The sequence below is a fragment of the Salvelinus sp. IW2-2015 genome, linkage group LG4q.2 (genome assembly GCF_002910315.2).
Source record: "Salvelinus sp. IW2-2015 linkage group LG4q.2, ASM291031v2, whole genome shotgun sequence".
In the NCBI taxonomy this organism is placed as follows: Eukaryota; Metazoa; Chordata; class Actinopteri; order Salmoniformes; family Salmonidae; genus Salvelinus; species Salvelinus sp. IW2-2015.
This window is the reverse complement of record NC_036843.1, coordinates 25705427-25727707: the sequence shown is the minus strand read 5'-3', so window position 1 is coordinate 25727707 and position 22281 is coordinate 25705427. Positions and strand designations below refer to the sequence as shown.

The window sequence follows — 22281 nt, the reverse complement described above, 5'->3', positions numbered from 1 at the left end:
ATTGATTCAATYGTTTTTTTACCCCCTCATCTATACCCCATAATGACAAAGCAAAAACAGGTTTTTATATATTTTTGCAAAAATACAAAACTGAAATAACATTTACACAAGTATTCAGAAGCTTTACAGCACTTTGTTGAAGAACCTTTGGCAGCAATTACAGCTTTGAGTCTTCTTGGGTATGATGCTACAAGCTTGGAACATCTGTATTTGTGGAGTTTCTCCCATTCTCCTCTGCAGATCCTGTCAAGCTCTGTCAGGTTGGATGGGGAGCGTCGCTGCACAGCTATTTTCGGGTCTCTCCAGAGATGTTCGATCAGGTTCAAGTCCGGGCTCTGGCTGGGCCACTCAAGGACTTTCAGAGACTTGTCCCGAAGCCACTCCTGCATTGCTTTGGCTGTGTGCTTAGGGTCATTGTCCTGTTGGAAGGTGAACCTTCACCCCAGTCTGTGGTTCTGAGCAGCCTGGAGCAGGTTTTCATCAAGGATCTCTGTACTTTGCTCCATTCATCTTTCCCTCAATCCTGACTAGTCTAACAGTCCCTGCCGCTGAAAAACATCCCCACAGCATGATGCTGCCACCACCATGCTTCACCATAGGGATGGTGCCAGATTTCCTCCAGACATGATGCTTGACATTCAGGCCAAAGAGTTCAATCTTGGTTTCATCAGACCAGAGAATCTTGTTTCTCATGGTCTGAGAGTCCTTTAGGTGCCTTTTGGCAAACTCCAAGCGGGCTGTCATGCTTTTTGCTGAGGAGTGGCTTCCGTCTGGCCACTTTACCATAAAGGCCTGATGGAGTGATGCTCTGATCTTGTAGATTATTTAGGAAAATGTTAGGGTTAGGAAAGTAAGCATGAATCATAAAAAAATATGTTTGGAGAGCCTTTATGCACGAAATATATTGATTAATAAAAAGTGGTTTGATACAATCCATATAATATTGGAAGGTGGAGAGAAAAGTGTTCAATRGGGGTTGAACAATAGTTCTATAAATCTCCCCTAATTCTCACCAATCATGGACCTGTATGGCAACGYTCCAGTTGTTGTGAACYGTTAGCCAGGYTCCAGGTTTAACCTGCTATGTGGTGGTCTGAGTTCCATACTGATCCAAAATGGGCTACATGTCCTAAATTACTACACAACGTTAGCCTAATATAATCCACTAGTGACCCTCAGGAACAWCGACACGGATGTGACAGAGGAACGAAAGGTAACTGGAATGATGAAAAAGGTAAGCTTCAAATTTGAAGAAAACTAACACTAAAGTGACAGTTTAAAATATATATGGGTCTTACTGACCGTGGGTCTCACTGACCGTGGCTCTCGATAGTGGCTAGTATTTAACATGATACAAATTGTAAAATAAAACCTGAGAAAAGCCTGGGCATAGGCAAGAATTAAAACATTCTAAAGAAGAAGAAGATTAAGCGAAGTGGAGGTGTTGTTTCCTACCTTCACCACCTGGGGGGTGGCCCGTCAGGAACTCCAGGACCCAGTTGCACAGGGCGGGGTTCAGACCCAAGGCCCCRARCTTAATRATGAGCTTGGAGGGTACTATGGTGTTGAATGCTCAGCTACAGTATAGTCAATGAACAGCATTCTTACATAGGTATTCCTCTTGTCCARATGKGATAGGGCAGTGTGCAGTGCGATGGCGATTGCATTGTCTGTGGATCTATTGGGGCGGTAAGCMAACTGAAGTGGGTCTAGGGTGTCAAGTAAGGTAGAGGTGATATGATCCTTAACTAGCCTCTCAAAGYACTTCATGATGACAGAAGTGAGTTCTACTGGGCGATACCTTTGCTTTCTTGGGTACAGGAACAATGGTGGACATCTTGAAGCAAGTGGGKACAGCAGACTGGGATAGGGAGAGATTGAATRTSTCAGTAAACACTCCAGCCAGCTGGTCCCCACTATGGATGACATCTGAGCCGGCKGCCTTGCGAGGGTTAACACTTAAATATCTTACTCAGGTCGGCCACGGAGAAGCMAACGTGAGTAAGACATTTAAGCGTGTTAACCCTCGCAAGGCTGCYGGCCCAGACGGCATCCCTAGCCGCACATGGAGAATGCTGCTATTTCCCAAAAATTCACAGAGATAATTTTTCCACTTTCCAGGTTCGCTTGACCTTATTCATGGTTTCCTTGTACATAAAGGTGGTGGAATGATGAGGTTATTAAGTGAAGGTCAGAATAGGGTTTATCTGTAGACACACCTCCGCCACTCCTTCATTTCTTAGATCTCCACCTGAACGAATAGAGGGTGAATAACATGCTATTCTCGTGATTAAATTCAAGGTCAGAATATGCATAGGGAGAGATGCATAAGAAGGGAATAAAGTTCCCTTTACACGTACTTAATTCAGGTCGGAATCTGTGCCAAATTTAACTTGTATTTAATTATTTGAAACTGAATTGAATGAATATTGCATTCAGTTTTAAAATGACATTTATATATTCAGTTTCAATTGCATTCATTGTCTGTATTCAGTTTACAAACCATAATTGCAAGTGTTTTTGTTGGTGTACCTTTTACCCCTTTTTCGTGATATCCAATTGGTAGTTACAGTCTTGTCCCATCGCTGCAACTCCCGTACGGACTTGGGGAGGCGAAGGTTGAGAGCCATGCTGTAACGTTCGGCGTCTGAAGATGAGGAATCATCGGACCAAAGCGCAGCGTGGTAAGTGTTCATGTTAATTTATTAAAACAGAACACTAAACAAAATAACAAAGAGAATGAAACGAAACAGTCCTGTCTKGTACAGACACAAAGACAGAAAACATCTACCCACAAAACACAGGTGGGAAAAGGCTACCTAAGTATGGTTCTCAATCAGAGACAACGATAGACAGCTGCCTCTGATTGAGAACCACACCCGRCCAAACACACAGAAATAGAAAACATAGAACACAAAACATAGAATGCCCACCCCAACTCACAAACCAAAATAGGGACATAAAAAGGATCTCTAAGGTCAGGGCGTGACACATGCGTCCTCCAAAACACGACCCTGCCAAGCCGCACTGATTCTTGATACACTGCTCGCTTAAACCCGGAAGACAGCTGCAGTTGTACGGGGTCCGTACAACTGGCGACCGAAGTCAGCGTGCATGCGCCCGGTCTGCCACAATAAGTCGCTAGAGTGCAATGGGACAAGGATATCCGCACTTCTTAACACCCGCTTGCTTAACCCGGAACCCAGCCGCACCAATGTGTCGGAAGAAACACCATCCAACTAGGAACCGCTAGAGCTCAATGAGCCTGGTAAAACACCCCGGCCAAACCCTCCACTAACCCAGACGGGCCAATTGTGCGCCGCCTCATGGGTCTTCCGGTAGCGGCCGGCTGCGACAGCCTGGGATCAAACCCGGGTGTGTAGTGACGCCTCTAGCACGGGAGGCCCCTCATAATTTCAAGTTTACCAAAGTTTCATAAATGTAACTTCTCAGGTGCATTCAGATTCTGTTTTCAAATTCAGTGCTTTAAATTCAGATTCAAAACAAAATGCTGGTACTTTKCCAGGCAGGAAAGGTAGAGGAGAACAGATAGAATCAAACTCTCTGTGGTAAACAGAAGCTACAGTGGAGGCAGTTTCTGGATGGAGCAGTTTCTGGCGGTTTTCTGAAGCTAATGTGGCATGTTCAATTTGGCTCTAGCATTTGAACCGTTTGGGCTTTAAGCTATTATGACCCCATTCCCAAGAAAGCTAAGACTCATTAGAAGGGGGTGTGACAAAAAAAATGGCTATATATAGTTATATAGTTGAATAGCCCTGTGTAGCAGAGCCTAGGAGAGGCCACTACCACGGACAAAAGCTAGGAGGGGTTTCAAGGTACAGCGGCTCAATTCAAACTTGAGTTTTTATTGCATAAGTTCAAAACAGAAATGCTCAAGAACAAGAACTCTGTGCCCCATCCACGGGACAGTTGAGCTAATGTAGGCTAATGCGATTAGCATGAGGTTGTAAGTAACAAGAACATTTTTCAGGACATAGACATATCTTATATTGGCAGAAAGCTTAAATTCTTGTTAATCTAACTGCACTGTCCAATTTACAGTAGCTATTACAGTGAAATAATACCATGCTATTGTTTGAGGAGAGTGCACAGTTTTGAACATGAAAAGTTATTAATAAACAAATTAGGCACATTTGGGCAGTCTTCATACAAAATTTTGAACAGAAATGCAATGGTTCATTGGATCAGTCTAAAACTTTGCACACATCAAGTGGCCAAAATCTAAATTGCAGCTGGGCTGGAATAATACATGATGGCCTTTCTCTTGCATTTCAAAGATGATGGTACAAAAAAAATACAAAAGAATGGTTGGTTTTTTCTTTGTATTATCTTTTACCAGATCTATTGTGTTATATTATCCTACATTCCTTTCACATTTACACAAACTTCAAAGTGTTTCCTTTCAAATGGTACCAAGAATATGCATATCCTTGCTTCAGGKCCTGAGCTACAAGCAGTTAGATGTGGGTATGTCATTTTAGGCGAAAATTGAAMAAAAGGGGCGGATCCTTAAGCTCTGTAACAAAAAGTCCTTTATTGAAACAAAARCAATGCGGCACCCCACCTCTGTTTTGGTAAAACGCTGATGGATGGGCCTGGATAAATGTAAACACTCTCAAATTCATACACAGATCTATGGATGCAAGGACTGATCGTCCATATACAATGTTTGTTTACRATTACATTGTTTACAAACAATGGGGTAAAACAAGCATTATTTTGGGAATTTTTGGCACTTATTGGTAGATGGGTAAAAATGTATATTCCTTTGAGCATGGTGAAGTTATTAATTACACTTTGGATGGCGTATCCAAAGTGGGGGGTGGCAGGTAGCCTAGTGGTTAGAGCGTTGGGCCAGTAACTGAAATGTTGCTAGTTCGAATCACTGAGCTGACAAGGTAAAACTGTCATTCTGCCACTGAACAAGGCAGTTAACCCACTGTTCCTAGGCTGTCATTGTAAATAAGAATTTGTTCTTAACTGACTTGCCTAGTTAAATAAAAATAAAATCAATATACCCAGTCACTACAGGGATTTCACCATGAGGCCAATGGTGACTTTAAAACAAGTTCAGTCTGCTTTCTAACAGGCACTGGGAGACAAATGTACCTTTCAGCAGGACAATAACCTAAAACACAACGCCAAATATACACTGGARTTGCTTACCAAGATGACATTGAATGTTCCTGAGTGACCTAGTTACAGTTTTGTCTTAAATGGCTTGAAAATCTATGGCAAGACTTGAAAATGTCTTGCCATAGAGAGACTTGTCCCGGTTCACCTTCCAACAGGACAATGACCCTAAGCACACAGCCAAATCAATGCAGGATTGGCTTCGGGACAAATCTCTGAATGTCCTTGAGTGGCCCAGCCAGAGCTCGGACTTGAACCCGGTCGAATATCTCTGGAGAGACCTGAAAATAGCTGTGCAGCAACGCTCCCCATCCAACCTGACAGAGTTTGAGAGGATCCGCAGAGAAGTGCTTGTAGCATCACACCCAAGAAGACTCGAGGATGTAATCACTGCCAAAGGTGCTTCAACAAAGTATTGAGTAAAGGGTCTGAATACTTATGTAAATGTGATATTTCAGTTTATTATTTTTTATAAATTAGCAAACACTTTTAAAAACCTGTTTTTGCTTTGTCATTATGGGGTATCATGTATAGATTGATGAGGGGKAAAAAACGATTTAATACATTTTAGAATAAGGCTGTAAAGTAACAAAATGTGCAAAAAGTCAAGGGGTCTGAATACTTTCCGAAGGCACTGTATGCAGACATAATTTAAATATATTATTAGTGAAAAAAGCAATATGTTTAAGCTTTACAGGATAGTTTCCTTTATAAACATACTTGTTATCTTCTGTTCAAAGAGGAATTTAGCGTTAAATTAGTGTACTATTAACCATAGATGAAGTGGGTCTAGGTATCAGGCTCGAAGGCGCTATTGGACTGCCCTCTCCTGGGGCTGGGCGTCAGTGGTTTGCTGTCTGCAGCCTTGGTTTTCCTCTTGGTAGATGATGATTCTGGGACATCGGGGTCAGAGGATGTGGCTGGTGGTGGGGATGACGGAGCTTTGAACTTCTTCACTAACTTTTTTGTTTTCTTCACTCTTTTAGATACACGGACAACAGCCGAAAATGTTGAAAGTGATTGAACAATTACTAAAACCATTTACACTATGTATTTAACCTTAATTATCTAGAATAACGTATAAGCTATTATGTATCTAGTGTAACATACTAAGCTATAACATATCTAGTAAGTACATTTTCTTCCCATTTTCTCACTATGTGGTTAGAAGATGTGTACACAATACATTTAAACAACAGGGTGATATCAGAAGGACTGCTGTGACCTATGAGGACTGTTGCTGTGAGGAAGAGGGACTGTTGCTGTGAGGAAGAGGTCTGTTGCTGTGACTTACGAGGACTGTTATGAGGACTGTTGCTGTGAGGAAGAGGGGGACTGTTGCTGTGACTTATGAGGACTGTTAGAGACTGTTGCTGTGAGGAAGAGGGGCTGTTGCTGTGGGAAGAGGACTCGTTGCTATGTAGAGGACCAGAGGTCTGTCTTGAACTTATGAGGACTGTTATGAGGACTGTTGCTGTGAGGAAGAGGGGGACTGTTGCTGTGAGGAAGAGGACTGTTGCTGTGACTTATGAGGACTGTTGCTGTGAGGAAGAGGGCTGTGCGGAAGAGGACTGTTGCTATGAGGAAGAGGACTGTTGCTGTGAGGAAGAGGACTTACTTGGTGGCAGCAGACTGCTCAGGGTCTGTGTCCAGCTCAGAAATGAACTTGAGTTCCCCAGAGACAACAGTAGCAGACACCTGTGAGTGGAGGGATAGAAAATAAGAAGAGAGGGGACAAGGAAATGATTAGTCCAGTAATTCATATAACCTTTGTTACCCGATGGAGAGGAACGAGACAACACACAGAAGTGAGGACTGTATTGGTGGAGGGGATGTCTGTAAAAAAYAATCACCTTGCTACATCACAACCAGGAGACCCTTTAGCTACATCACACAACGATTGCTGAAACAGAACCCACTGTCTCCTTACCTTGGTAGGYGTCAACCTCTCATCTGATAGGTCAGTCCGTTCAGACAGGGCAGACTGTGCCTCTAGGGCATGAGACAGCTCCTCCTTGTAATTCCCTGGGAKTGTGAGATAAAAAGTGTCTGCTGAGTGCATATACTTTWWWAAAATGTAGAACAGATATAACACTCTACTTACGCTCTTCCACAACATAGGTAGCTGCGAGGTATCCATGCTGTCTGTTAGCCAGCAGGCCAAACCACCTGTTGTCTTTGTAGAGCACACGGRTGGCGTCACCACACGGTACAGTTAACTCATCTGACCGKTGGGCACYGTAGTCATACAAAGARACAACCTGACAGAGAGAGAATAATTTWAAAGGATTTAAGAATTATTGACCATGGTGGTAAAATAACTGATTATGTTTAATTTGTCATATTTGATTTTTGGGCACAGTGTGTTCTTGTAATAAAAACATCAACTTACCGTTTGATGAACTGGTACCAAAGAATCTGMTTCTACTCTAATGGCTGTAGACAGATGATCAGATAAGCTCTGAAGGAAAAAAGGGAGCTTTTATAGACTTCAATTACATATTAAACTTCATGCATTACTGTCTCTTTCAAAAAGATAAATATTCAGTCCATAAGACTACAATGAAGTTACCCAATAAAATACACATGAAAGGAAGCAAAGAGAAAAGCATGAATGGCTGCCAAATATAACATTATAATAATGCCTTACTGTCTGTAGCCTGCGAGATGGAGCTCTTCTTAGACGCTCGCCCACTGGGCTGAAACCAGCTGCAAACAGAGAAGAAAAAGTGAAAAAAGTTATGCCATATTAATATATTAAATCTTAGATAAAACTCAAAGCATACATAAATGGTAGAGGTGTGAACACCTACGGCTACAGACACAGGTGAAGACAAGGAGAGGCCCATCTAGGTCTTTATGTACAGTGTACATGCTGCTCTGTAAGGTCCTTAACAGSTCTAGTGAGTCTGGAAATGTTCCGTTTTGTTCATTCTTCCCCTTGTTGTTGGAATGTCTGGCCAAAGCTCACATTCTGCAAGAATTAGTCTTAAGCTCATTTGGTTAAACTGACCCCAATTGTCACAAATTATTGACGACACAGTAGTTCACAGAGCTGCTTASATTCATAGACCTGTAGCAGTACAATCTGTCTCTTCCGCTTCATCTGCATTGACATGGAAACACTTGACAGTTGAAAACAATATTGTGGAAGCTCCTCTTTAGGCTGGCTTCCACCTGTTCAGTACTTTCAGATCAAGGATCAGTGCAATGGAGGCCAGGAGGTGAGGAGTGGACAGATCTTTTTAGAGAAAGGGCCTGTCTGGAGCCRCTCACGGTTCTGGGAGGTGAGGGTTGACTGGGGGATGAACTGAGCTCCAAGGGAMCCAGACAGCTGCAGTTTGGAATGTGGTGGCAGGAGGGACGAAGAAGGCAGGGGAGTTCAGGTCCATCTGGAAGAATAAAAATAAGAATAATTGATTGTCCATGACTTTTTAATATATTTCATAAAAAACATCATAACTGCACCACTGAAACAAATTCTGTTTGGTGTAAATGCATGAAGTGGGGTGTCAACATACACTACATGACAAGAGTATGGGCACCTGCTCGTCAACATCTCATTCCAAAATCCTAATGTACATGTCCTCTTGCTCAGTTGTTGCACCGGGGCCTCCCACTTCTCTTTCTATTCTAGTTAGAGCCAGTATGCGCTGTTCTGTGTGAAGGGAGTAGAACACAGCGCTATAACGAGATCTTCAGTTTCTTGTCAATTTTCTCTCAGCATGGAATAGCTTTTAATTTCTCAGAAAAGAATAGACTGACGAGTTTCTGAAGAAAGTGTTTGTTTCTGGCCATTTTGAGCCTGTCATCGAACCCACAAATGCTGATGCGCCAGATACTCACTAGTATAAAGAAAGCCAGTTTTATTGCTTCTTTAATCAGAACAACAGTTTTCAGCTGTGCTAACATAATTTCAAAAGGGTTTTCTAATGATCAATTAGCCTTTTAAAGTGTAAACATGGATTAGCTACCACAACGGTGCCATTGGAACACAGGAGTGATGGTTGATGATAATGGCCCTCTGTACACCTACAGTGGGGAGAACAAGTATTTGATACACTGCTGATTTTGCAGGTTTTCCTACTTACAAAGCATGTAAGGTCTGTAATTTTTATCATAGGTACACTTCAACTTGTGCAAGACGGATCTAAAACAAAAATCCAGAAATCACAATTGTATGATTTTAAAGTAATTAATTTGCATTTTATTGCATGACATAAGTATTTGATACATCAGAAAAGCAGAACTTAATATTTGGTACAGAAACCTTTGTTTGCAATTACAGGATCATACGTTTCTGTAGTTCTTGACCAGGTTTGCACACACGCAGCAGGGATTTTGGCCCACTCCTCCATCACAGATCTTCTCCAGATCCTTCAGGTTTCGGGCTGTCGCTGGGCAACACGGACTTTCAGCACCCTCCAATCAAACAGACTCCAACCTCTCCACAATGGCCAAGACCAGAGAGCTGTGTAAGGACATCAGGGATAAAATTGTAGACCTGCACAAGGCTGGGATGGGCTACAGGACAATAGGCAAGCAGCTTGGTGAGAAGGCAACAACTGTTGGCGCAATTATTAGAAAATGGAAGAAGTTCACAGATGACGGTCAATCACCCTCGGTCTGGGGCTCCATGCAAGAGCTCACCTCGTGGGGCATCAATGATCATGAGGAAGGTGAGGGATCAGCCCAGAACTACACGGCAGGACCTGGTCAATGACCTGAAGAGAGCTGGACCCACAGTCTCAAAGAAAACCATTAGTAACACACTATGCCGTCATGGATTAAAATCCTGCAGGGCACGCAAGGTCTCCCTGCTCAAGCCAGCGCATGTCCAGGCCCGTCTGAGTTTGCCAATGACCATCTGGATGATCCAGAGGAGGAATGGAGAAGGTCATGTGGTCTGATGAGACAAAAATAGAGCTTTTTGGTCTAAAACTCCACTCGCCGTGTTTGGAGGAAGAAGGATGAGTACAACTCTAAGAACACCATCCCAACCGTGAAGCATGGAGGTGGAAACATCATTCTTTGGGGATGCTTTTCTGCAAAGGGGACAGGACGACTGCACCGTATTGAGGGGAGGATGGATGGGGCCATGTATCGCGAGATCTTGGCCAACAACCTCCTTCCCTCAGTAAGAGCATTGAAGATGGGTCGTGGCTGGGTCTTCCAGCAAGACAACGACCCGAAAACAACAGCCAGGGCAACTAAGGAGTGGCTCTGTAAGAAGCATCTCAAGGTCTTGGAGTGGCCTAGCCAGTCTCCAGACCTGAACCCATAGAATATCTTTGGAGGGAGCTGAAAGTCCTGTATTGCCCAGCGACAGCCCCGAAACCTGAAGGATCTGGAGAAGGTCTGTATGGAGGAGTGGGGCCAAAATCCCTGCTGTAGTGTGTGCAAACCTGGTCAAGACTACAGGAAACGTATGATCTCTGTAATTGCAAACAAAGGTTTCTGTACCAAATATTAGTTCTGCTTTTCTGATGTATCAAATACTTATGTCATGCATAAAATGCAAATAATTTCCTTAAAATCATACAATGTGATTTCCTGGATTTTTGTTTTAAGATTCCGTCTCTCACAGTTGAAGTGTACTATGATAAAAATTACAGACCTCTACATGCTTTGTAAGTAGGAAAACCTGCAAAATCGGCATGTATCAAATACTTGTTCTCCCCACTGTATGTACAATGATCGGGTAGTTTAAGGCCTTTTGCAGTGATGTAAAGGGTGGATGTGTATCTGTTACGGGGGTATCTCCTCCAGCAGTCTACCACCTCCATGGTCTCGTCTCTTGCTCCGGGGAGGAGAACAGAACAGCTGTGGATGCAGTTTACTGTCGACATCCCGCACTCAGTTAGTACCCACAAGCTGCAGGGAACGGTGGTGTAGAAACAGATAATGCAGGTTGTATAACCCGGTGAATGTTTTCTCTTTTCATCCACCTTGTTTAATTTTCTTATTTTTTTTGCCTTTGGATTTTAAAGATTCTACTCCGTCCTCCTCATCGTGGCTCTCTTGGCTCTTCTCCTTGGACCTCATCCTCTCAGTGATGTCCTCGGACTGGCGACTCTGCAGATCTTCTACCATACTGTAAAGCGAAACAGAATAGATGATCAATAGATGACCTTTATTTTCCATGGTATTAGTTTCAACTTTCAAGTTTTAATGTCACATGCACAAATGCCTTTCTTGCTAACTCAAAACCCAACAATGCAATAGCCAGTCATTTAGGCCTATAGCCTGGTCCCAGATCTGTTTGTGCTGTATAGTCAACTCTTATGGACATTGTCATGCCAAAAATATGACCATAAGGGTTGACCATAAGGTTTGCTAAGATAGCACAAACATATCTGGGACTATGCTAGGTCTTTTACAGCAGGAGTTCTCAAAGTGGTAYTTTTWWTTWATTTTWATGAATATTACTAATAACAACAGATTCAACACATTTTGGTCAATGGATCTGTGGAAYAAGTTTAGAGTGTGTGATACAATAAAATATATTATTATTATTATTAATTTACAATTAATATGTTCTTAACCCTGGGCAACATGGGCCTGGGATGCTCACAGGGATATTGGTATCCACAGTACCAATTATTATAAATGCATTGTATATTAAGCTTTAAAATTGCAGTTTTCTCTCTGCCTCATGGAAAAAGTTGTAGAATTGCAGGATATTAGCGTTAAAGCTGCAACAACAAAAAAATCTATCTGCCCCATGACAAAATGTGTAGAATTACAGGAAATTAGCTTGAAAAYCGCTACATTTTCCTTCCCAGGGCCTGAGACTTGGTTCCACGCACTGYCGAAGTCATAGTAAAACTCCTTGTATTTATCTCACTCGAGTTGTGTTCTGATTATGAGGGGGTCCCTGATGAATTTGCTATCACAAAAGTTGTCCCCGTCCCCAAAAAGGTTGAGAATACCTGCCTTACTGCTTCCTTACAGGTTCATGCAAACCTCACTGGAGTTATGAAAGTTCATCCTGCAAGACTTCTACACACCTCGTCTCCCTCTCAGAATCCAATGACGACCTCAGCTTGTTCTTCTTCTTCTTTGCACCTTCATTRTTTAATGTTACTGCTTCCTGAGGGGCAGCGTTGGTCTTGTCCGTTGTTGACTTCTTGTGTACAGTCTTCTTCACGGTAGCCCTCTCCTCTTCCTGTGTCATCTGCTACTGGTACTCATGGAGTAACTCGTCCTTGGGTTCCAACGCAGCCCCACTCTGGGCCCCAGACACCTCCTCCTCTCCTCTTCCCTTTATTATTCTTTCTCCTATGTATATTCCCAGGGTCTTCCGACTCCAAGGAGGCCTTGGATTTGGCTGTTTTGGCATTTCCAGCAGTATTGTCAGTCTGGTCGATCTAAATGTTATAAGTGTCCTCCTGCTGCACTGAGGCTGGACRCAGCTCCCTCCACTCTTCCTCTTTYCTTTGGTTGGTTGCTCCTTCTCCTAGTCCTGGTTCCCGTTGTTGTTGTTGACCTTCTCTGCTACCTCCCTCTCCCTGAGCTTGTTCTTGGTGAAACAAGGGCTGCCCTGGTCAGGGTCATAMGTGTTCTGGAGGATAGTCTCATTGTCCTCTGTGTCTTTTCACAAGGTCAAGGTTATGTTTCAAAGTCTGGAGCTGAAAGATAGGAGTGAGGATGCAAAGGTGAGAACAGGATGTATGTGCATGGACGTTAATTCACAGGTACCATGCACAACAAATATTGTAGGCTACAACATTATCAAACTTAAAGTGATTTCAGCCCCCAAGCATTCTCGATCTGACCTATTCCAACTTGCCACAATACTCTCCTGCTCTGGCTGAGCTGGACTCTTCTTCTTCTCTGAATGTAGCCAGGTCAGTGTATATCTTAAAAWCCTCATCAAGGCTTCACTCTCTCCGGCTGGCATTCTGAAGTGACACTCATTCTGCTTGCAAAGGGCCCAAGGCAGTGTTTCCTCCTGAAAAATGCAAGGCAGCGGATTAATCAGATACATTCATGTGGTAGTTACTGTAATAAATTAGCTAACAGGGTACAATGCAATGTTATGGGTCTGATTGCAAGCAACGGAAGTTTTCTAACTTTGTATTTGACCAGCCTGCAATCTGCCTAGCCAGTCCATCTTGACCACATAGGGTAGGCCTACTGAACTGATGAAAGACAAACATAGATAGCTAGCTAGTTATCTTCTTTGCAAAAAGCTGTAGCTAACTGGCTGGCTAGCTGACCGTTACAGTATAGTTAACGTTAGCTAGCTGATAACGTTAGCTAATCAGCTAAATGAATCTGGCTAGCTACAAGGGTCACCACAATGATGCCAAGCTTTACAGTGTCTTGCAATATTGTTTATTTAAGTGAATGGACATGTAAACTAACATCAACAACATGTAAAACATACAATAGACCACCATACGCGAGTAAACGACAGTGATTGTGACCACCGGCTCCGTTGCGATGGTTTCCAAAACAACAACAGCGAGTAAAAAAATCTTGTGGATGACGTTTCAGTTATGGTCTTTGATTTGATTTCACAATAAAAAAAWWAAAAAATRWGTACAATGTCACTTTTTTTCAGATATAATGTTTCCCTGGAGATTACATTTGAAAATGTATCCAAGACATTACACATATGTTTTTATTTTTCTTGTACAATAAACAAAAACATATATAGACAAAAACAATAGACAATTTAACATTTACATRCATACATTTCAACATTTATTACACGTTTTCATCAGCCATTATTACCCATTTCTGAATCTACTCTGCAGAACTCTACTTTAAAAAGCAATGAATTAATAGCAAAACGTATATGCATTTATCTTTTATGTATTCATCATTTTGTATTTTAAGGAATGTTGAATCATATTTCGTTTTATATACATGCTCAGAATGAAACAAAGGAACGTGCAGTCCACTGGGCGAGAACAATTATGTCACGTGGCGTCTTAAACTCTCCATGCACATTACAGGTAATGCCTTGGCACTGGCAGGCAGGTGCATGTCTTTCTTTGTTCCAGCAGAGACACGCAAATACATGGCTTGCGAAGAAACTACCACCTGAGCACTGCTACTGGAATTCAACGAATAAGTAACATATAGCCTATATAACGTGTATATTAACAATATATATGTTATACTATAGTGGAATGAATGTTGATTTCACTTTGCTTTGGAGATGGCCACCGGAATATGTGAAAAGTGTGCACAACTGCTAAAGGACTTCGTTGCTTATGTAAAGAGATTGCCATCTGAACTTGTACAGAAGATAACGGAGTGTATAAAGAACCTGTCAAGATGTAGCTGTCTGCGGAGGAAGAGAGCAACTGTTGCATCCTATATCTCAGAGCAGCACGAGAGACAGGCTGCTCGTGCACTACTGRACCACCTGGACACAGGTATAGTTATTCTAAATGGATGTGTACTCGTGCACACCAGTTGAATCAAAGTTTTAACTACACTGCTCAACCCAGTATTGTCTACAGGCATTAAATACATAGGAGCATCTGGGAATCATGGGTCAGCATCACAGGAGGTTGGTGGCACTTTAATTAGGGAGGACGGCTCGTGGTAATGGCTGGAGCAGAATARGTGGAATGGTATAAAATATATCAGACACGTGATTTCCGTGTTTGATGTCATTCYATTTGCKCCGTTCCAGACATTATTATGAGCCGTCCTCCCCTCAGCAGCCTCCACCGGTCAGCATTCATTTATTACAGGTCAGTCGAACACACCTCGGTCAGTGTACTGTGTTTAAGTGTCATTTTAAGTAGCATATTGTGTCATGTTAATATTTGAGACAGATTGTTATTATAAAGATTTCTATTCCATTGTAATAGTATACTGTTTTGTAGTGGCTGTGCAGTACAGGTCTACCATCAGTTTATCTATTCTATTGTAGTGATATGCTTTGTGACAGAAGTGACCAGTATTATGAAAATGTCTGACCAAATGTTTTCCATGAGGGCAGGAAGATAAGAATGGATTCCCCCTGTTACATGGAGGAAGCCAATAGGTCTGTAGGCAGAAATCTATCCCGTACAGCCTATAACTCTCTATAGGTAGTTGAAAATAAAAGAACATGATTGGTGACATGATTGCCTCTCATCCTGTCTTGTTGCAGTGGATTATCCTCTACCTGTTGCTCTCCTGGAGCCATACACAGCCCTACTGCTCTCTAATGACATGGAGGTACAGAGGATCACCACTCTGTCCCTGGTTCATCTGCTAGTGAAGAACAAAGGTATGTACACACAGACACACACACATGCACTGTCTCAAGGTTGAACACTGTACTATTGTCTTCCAGTGAGTAAGGAGCAGGTGATTGAGACAGGGATGCTGATGCCCCTGCTAGAGATGCTCCAGTCTGGGGACCCCACTGTCCAGTGTAACTCCTGCCAATGTATTGCCTCACTGGCCTCCTCAGGTTGGTGGACTAGTGTTTACTTTTGATTTTAATTATATTGATCCCCAGACAGAAAATTAGATGTCACTGGCTGAGACATGACAACATCACTACACATGACGACATACACACTTTATTGATCCCCAGCCAGTGACTAGATATCGCTGGCTGAGACATAACAACACCACTACACACGACGACAGACACATTACAACATTAGTGCAACAAAGTGCTGGTGCTATTGTCAATGAATTTCTTGTTTACAATCGATAGGATCAGGTTTCTCTACATTTGCTTTCCCCACAAACTGATTTACTCTCAGATAAGAAGCTAAGCACAACATGTATGATATCCCTGCTGAAAGATGTACACGGCTTCTTGCTGGTTAATGAAAGGTGAAAGGCATGGCACATGTGGGACGTCATGTTCCATGTATTCTAACCCAACATTCTATTCTAACCCAACATTCTATTCTAACCCAACATTCTATTCTAACCCAACATTCTATTCTAACCCAACATTCTATTCTAACTCAACCTTCCATTCTAACTCAACCTTCCATTCTAACTCAACCTTCCATTAACTCAACCTTCCATTCTAACTCAACCTTCCATTCTAACTCAACATTCTATTCTAACCCAACATTCCATTCTAACTCAACATTCCATTCTAACTCAACCTTCCATTCTAACTCAACATGACTCTGTTGTCCAAACTAGACATGACATTTAATCAGTATTTTTTTGTTGTTGTTATTGCCTCACATTTATTTAGACTCAAACCGGGAAGCTATCGTGTCAGCTGAAGGGGTGATTCCACTACTGGTTTTAGCCAAGTCTTACGATCCCCAAGTCCAACAGAATGCAGTCTGGGCCCTTTTAAACCTCACACAGTCTGGTAGGTCTGCACAGAACTATGTCCACCAATACATAATGTACTGTACACCCTGTACTATGCACACATCTCAGGTTGCTGCCACATTCTGGGTTGTTGCTGTATTGATATGACCACAGTGGGTGGMGTTCAAATGACACATTAGTTGGCTGTGATCTAATTGTTTGCTGACATTTCAAAACAAGTGACGCGTGTCACTTAACCATAGAGATCAATCAAGAATAGATAGATGGATTGGTTTATTCATGTGGTCCCAACATAACCCTCATAACTAATTTCTAGACATACTGTACGTCTCCATATCTGACCATTATTTTGTCTGCCTTCTTTTACCTTTCCATTAATCTTGCATTACATTAACCTTCATTGCTGCTCTTTTTTCTAGAGAGGACGATGGGAGTGTTATGTCAAGAAGGAGCCATTCCTGTACTGGCACTTCTGTTGCAGTCCTCCAACTATGAGGTCCAGGTAAAACATCCACTGTCACTGTCTCTTGCCCTCAAGCCAAATATTGCTGTTTTAWAACCACATCAAAGTATCTATGTGCTGCAGTTTTTTGTGGTTATTTGTTTAAAACAATAGTACGGTTATAGCATGATGACCAAGCGTGTGCTTATTTTGTCCCAGTGGTCTTCAGCCTGAACTTCTATTGTGCTCTGAACTGAACTGATATTCTGTGTGTATTTTAGTTCTACAGCTGCTCTGCCCTGAGCAATATAGCCACTGTCCCGGGCCATCATCCCAAAATGTTGGGCATTGGAGACCGTTTTTTGTTGAAGTCTCTGCTGACACTCATGTCCTCATCAGTGCAGAAGGTAATGGTTGGTCTTAAAGGGATACTTTGAGATTTTGGCATTCAGGCCCCGTATCTACTTACACAGAGTCAGATGAAGTCCTGGATACCATTTTTATGTCTCTGTGTCCAGTATGAAGGAAGTTACAGGTAGTTTCACCAGCCAATGCTAACTGGAGTTAACGCAATGCCTGGAAGTCTAGGAATATCTACTAGTATGTCCAACAGATGTTACACTTTCACACTGAAATGTATTCTGTCATGAAATGTTTTCTTACTCAACCTTAGGCCAAATGTTTGTATTTTATTTCTAGAATGCATCCCAAGCTTGCAGATGCCTCCAAATCCTTTCAGGGAATGGTAATTCTAACGTTTAACCACAGAACACACTCTGTTATTGTTTTAGGCACATATTCAACACAGATTGTACAGAGCCTTGTGGATTGGATGCCGTGTTGTGCTTTGTTTTGTAGTTGTGACCCAGGAGCAGCTGATGTACCTGAACTGTGTGTTGCCTCTGAAGGCCCTGCTGTGCTCTGCTACTCCCCCTCTGACTGAGTCTGCTATAGCACTACTGTCTGAGCTAGCCACACACCAACCCAATAGAGTGAGATTTTTTTAAACTAGATGTTGATGGGCGCAGCTGTAGCTTAAASGTTAGAGAGGTGGGCTAGTATATGGAGGGTTGTTGGTTCGAATCCCAGGTTTGACATATCTGACAGGATTCTATCTATTATATAATGATGGTGGTGATTACAATCTATGTTATGTGTACCGATGTTAGCAATCCGCATTTATTGTGTTTCCCTATAGGATGGCCTGGTGAATGAGGGCCTGGTACAGGTGATAGGCCAGCTGCTCCTCTGTCACAGATCCAGCTCCATCATCAACCACAGTGTTGTTACCATCACCAACCTCAGCAGCACCAGCGAGGGACAGCAGGTAATAACGGCTGCCATGTCGTTCACTCACTAGAATATGAGGCTCTGTTCCAATGTCCACACTACCATATGACGTAGAACGCATGCCCATAACATTGCTTCATTCTTACTGGTCTGCTAGTATGGACATTGGAATGGAGATGTGGTTTCCATCTATATGTTCAGTCACATGTTAACTTTTATCAAACCAAGAATGGTCCTTTAAGATGAATATAGAGACACTGACCTGGTGATGTCATATGAATGCAGTGATCATTGGAAGCCATTTTAAATGCATTTTCATTTATGTGGACATGGGATGATCAAGCCTTGTGTTGTCTACAGGCTGTTATGGACAGTGAGTGTGTAACGGGACTTCTCAAGGCCCTTGTGTCCAGTGTGACCTCAGAGGAGACCGTTCTGTGTGTCACTTCCTGTTTACATCACCTGACAAGCTGGGGTGAGAATACAAGCAATTCATAAACCAGTTTAATTTATGTCACCTCACCTCTATTACAACTTTTCTCTTTCCTTTTCAGACTTACTTCAGTCTCATTTGGCCACAAAAATTACTCCTGAACATGTTTCAAGTCTGGTGAAGTTCTCTGCACAAATGGACAATCTAGAGCTGTCCTATAGGTCTGCTTCCATCATCAGCAAACTAAAGATGAACGGTAATATGCATGTATTTTGTTTGTTGTCTAGTCCCTTTATTTTATCTGTGACTAGCACAATGATTGATAGTGTAATACTTGCAATAATAAATATATTTTGTCTTAAATGCTATACTGTCTGTATCAGCAAGATTGTCCCATGTGTGCTCATACAGATGGGCTWTGTGATGTACATACATTCASTGAAAACCCACACACGGTTATATTAACAGTATTGCACTTKTCATGTTGCCTACTTTTGGCCAGCTAAAAGCCGTACCACCGATCAAGCAACATTATGGACTAAATGTTCAAATCCTGTTGCTGCAGGATTATTTTGCTTTTACAATATACAGTACCAGACAAAAGTTTAGACACCTACTCATTCAAGGATTTTTCTTTATTTTTTACTATTTCCTACATTGTAGAATAATAGTGAAGAAATCAAAACTATGAAATAACACATATGAAATCATGTAGTAACCCAAAAAGTGTTAAACAAATCAAAATATATTTGAAATTCTTCAAAGTAGCCACCCTTTGCCATGACAGCTTTGCACACTCTCTCGCTCTGTGTCTTTCTCGCTCTGTCTTTCTCGCTCTGTGTCTCTCTTGCTCGGTCTCCTCTCAACCAGCTTCACCTGGAATGCTTTTCCAACAGTCTTGAAGGTGTTCCCACATATGCTGAACACTTGTTGGCTGCTTTTCCTTCACTCTGCGGTCCAACTCATCCCAAACCATCTCAATTGGGTTGAGGTCGGGTGATTGTGGAGGCCAGGTCAACTGATGCAGCACTCCATCACTCTCCYTCTTGGTCAAATAGCCCTTGCACAGCCTGGAGGTGTGTTGGGTCATTGTCCTGTTGAAAAACAAATGACAGTTCCACTAAGTGCAAAGCAGATGGGATGGCGTATCGCTGAAGAATGCTGTGGTAGCCATGCTGGTTAAGTGTGCCTTGAATTCTAAATAAATCACTGACAGTGTCACCAGCAAAGCACCCCCACACCTCCTCTTCCATGCTTCACGGTGGGAACCACACATGCGGAGATCATCCGTTCACCTACTCTGTGTCTCACAAAGACACGACGGTTAGAATCAAAAACCTCAAATTTGGACTCATCAAACCAAAGGACAGATTTCCACCAGTCTAATGTCCATTGCTCATGTTTCTTAGACCAAGCAAGTCTCTTCTTATTGGTGTACTTTTAGTAGTTGTTTCTTTGCAGTAATTTGACCATGAAAGCCTGATTTCACGTAGTCTCCCCTGAACAGTTGATGTGTCTGTTACTTGAACTCTGTGAAGCATTTATTTGAACGTATCCTTTGCAGCAGAGGTAGCTCTGGGTCTTCCTTTCCTGTGGCGGTCCTCATGAGAGCCAGTTTCATCATAGCGCTTGATGGTTTTTGCGATAGCAATTGAAGAAACTTTAAAAGTTCTTGAAAATGTCTGCATTGACTGACCTTCATGTCTTAAAGTAATGATGGTCTGTCGTTTCTCTTTGCTTATTTGAGCTGCCATAATATGGACTTGGTATTTAACCAAATAGGGCTATCTTTTGTATACCCCCTACCTTGTCACAACACAACTGTTTGGCTCAGACGCATTAAGAAGGAAAGAAATTCCACAAATTAACTTTTAACAAGGTACACCTCTTAATTGAAATGCATTCCTCATGACTACCTCATGAAGCTGGTTGAGAGAATGCCAAGAGTGTGCAAAGCTGTCATCAAGGCAAAGGGTGGCTACTTTGAAGAATCTCAAATATAGAATATATTTTGATTTAACACTTTTGGGGGGGGGGTTACTACATGATTCCATATGTGTTATTTCATAGTTTTGATGTCTTCACTATTATTCTACAATGTAGAAAATAGTAAAAATAAAGAAAAACCCTTGAATGAGCAGGTGTGTCCAAACTTTTGACTGGTACTGGAGGACAAATTAAGATCCTAGATCTGTACATGGATTCTTTTTCTTGTTGCTCATATATCATACAGAACATGTCATTCAACTACTGACGCCACATTACGCTGCCATCTCTGAATATCTCCTGATGTACCTCAAGAACCAGGAAGTGCGATTCCAACAGCTGAGTATTGTTACTCTATGCAACCTCAAGAATGGTTGGTCATGGTTTTGTAACAACACTTTAACCAGTCATGCTGTCTATGCCTAAAATACCAAATTTCTGTGCTTAATGTCAATAGCACTACTTTCTAGTCAGTTATCCTGAGAAACATAAACTGAAGTGCATTAACATAAGGGCAGGTACATGCAGTTATAGTCAATGGCTTGTTGTTGTGTTATACTATGTAATGCCCTGCTCTGCTATGCTATGTCATGTTGTTCTCCAGACGGAGAGTTTTCAGTGCTGATGAGTGGTATTGTTGTGTTATACTATGTAATGCCCTGCTCTGCTATGCTATGTCATGTTGTTCTCCAGACGGAGAGTTTTCAGTGCTGATGAGTGGTAGTGTGCTGGAGAAGCAGCTAAAACGGGTGCATGCACAGACGGAGCAGACCAGGCAGTTACTGCAGGCGATTCAGATGCCTCCATCCTCCTGACCTGTCCACTGGAGCTGTCTCTGCTTCAGGACACGGGCTGACACCTCTCTGCTTCAGGACACGGGCTGACACCTCTCTGCTTCAGGACACGGGCTGACACCTCTCTGCTTCAGGACACGGGCTGAACCTCTCTGCTTCAGGACACGGGCTGACACCTCTCTGCTTCAGGAACACGGCTGACACCCTCTCTGCTTCAGGCACGGGCTGACACCTCTCTGCTTCAGGACACGGGCTGACACCTCTCTGCTTCAGGACACGGGCTGACACCTCTCTGCTTCAGGACACGGGCTGCACCTCTCTGCTTCAGGACACGGGCTGACACCTCTCTGCTTCAGGACACGGGCTGACACCTCCTGCTTCAGGACACGGGCTGACACCTCTCTGCTTCAGGACACGGGCTGACACCTCCTGCTTCAGGACACGGGCTGACACCTCTCCGCTTCAGGACACGGGCTGACACCTCTCCGCTTCAGGACACGGGCTGACACCTCTCCGCTTCAGGACACGGCTGAGATGTGGGACATGCAATTCACTGTTTGAACTGACTTTCCATTCCTTTTGCCCTGAGCAATGATTACTGTGTCGTGATTATATGTTTAATGATGTTGATGAGGCATTTTATTTTCTGAGTGATTACATTGTTGTGTTCTAAGCATTTACATCCATATTGCACTTGTGAACAGGGGGAAAAGAGGTCTATTATATTTTCATTTTTATACAGATTCAATGCTTTTACAGTTGACAAACCATTATTTAATGCCGCGTTCAGGTGCTAGTCGGAACTAGGAAACTTTACATTTCAGACTTCCTAACTGGTTGTAGCTTCCTAACTGAACGTGCCGCGTTCAAGCAGTTAGCAAGTCGAACATTTCAGTTTCCTAGCACGTGAACGMGGC

At 42.6% G+C, this 22281-nt stretch overlaps 2 protein-coding genes and 1 long non-coding RNA gene across 4 annotated transcripts; 1 reads left to right on the top strand and 2 right to left on the bottom strand.

Annotated features, from left to right (window-relative positions):
* Positions 1-5709: 5709 nt before the first annotated feature.
* LOC111963064 (uncharacterized) lies at positions 5710-8070 on the bottom strand. Its single transcript, XM_070443294.1, has 7 exons — positions 7968-8070; positions 7805-7863; positions 7547-7615; positions 7259-7415; positions 7085-7179; positions 6773-6852; positions 5710-6133 (listed from the first exon to the last, which is right to left on the bottom strand). Exons 1-7 carry the CDS (start codon positions 8026-8028, stop codon positions 5944-5946), a joined length of 711 nt encoding a protein of 236 aa, XP_070299395.1. The 5' UTR covers positions 8029-8070; the 3' UTR covers positions 5710-5943.
* A 2790-nt stretch (positions 8071-10860) lies between these two features.
* LOC139027643 (uncharacterized) lies at positions 10861-13638 on the bottom strand. 2 transcript variants are annotated; one of them, XR_011479764.1, is made up of 3 exons: positions 13562-13638; positions 12165-12785; positions 10861-11248 (listed from the first exon to the last, which is right to left on the bottom strand). It is a non-coding gene; the product is annotated as an uncharacterized lncRNA (long non-coding RNA). The 2 variants fall into 2 exon arrangements; XR_011479763.1 differs by having other exon boundaries at positions 13547-13612.
* A 504-nt stretch (positions 13639-14142) lies between these two features.
* Positions 14143-21548, top strand: LOC111963058 (uncharacterized). Its single transcript, XM_023986278.2, has 13 exons — positions 14143-14546; positions 15275-15394; positions 15461-15580; positions 16334-16456; positions 16839-16921; positions 17143-17268; positions 17561-17606; positions 17720-17853; positions 18060-18188; positions 18512-18626; positions 18706-18840; positions 20818-20943; positions 21264-21548. The coding sequence occupies exons 1-13, from the start codon at positions 14327-14329 to the stop codon at positions 21383-21385; spliced, it is 1599 nt and encodes a 532-aa protein (XP_023842046.1). The 5' UTR covers positions 14143-14326; the 3' UTR covers positions 21386-21548.
* Positions 21549-22281: the final 733 nt, after the last annotated feature.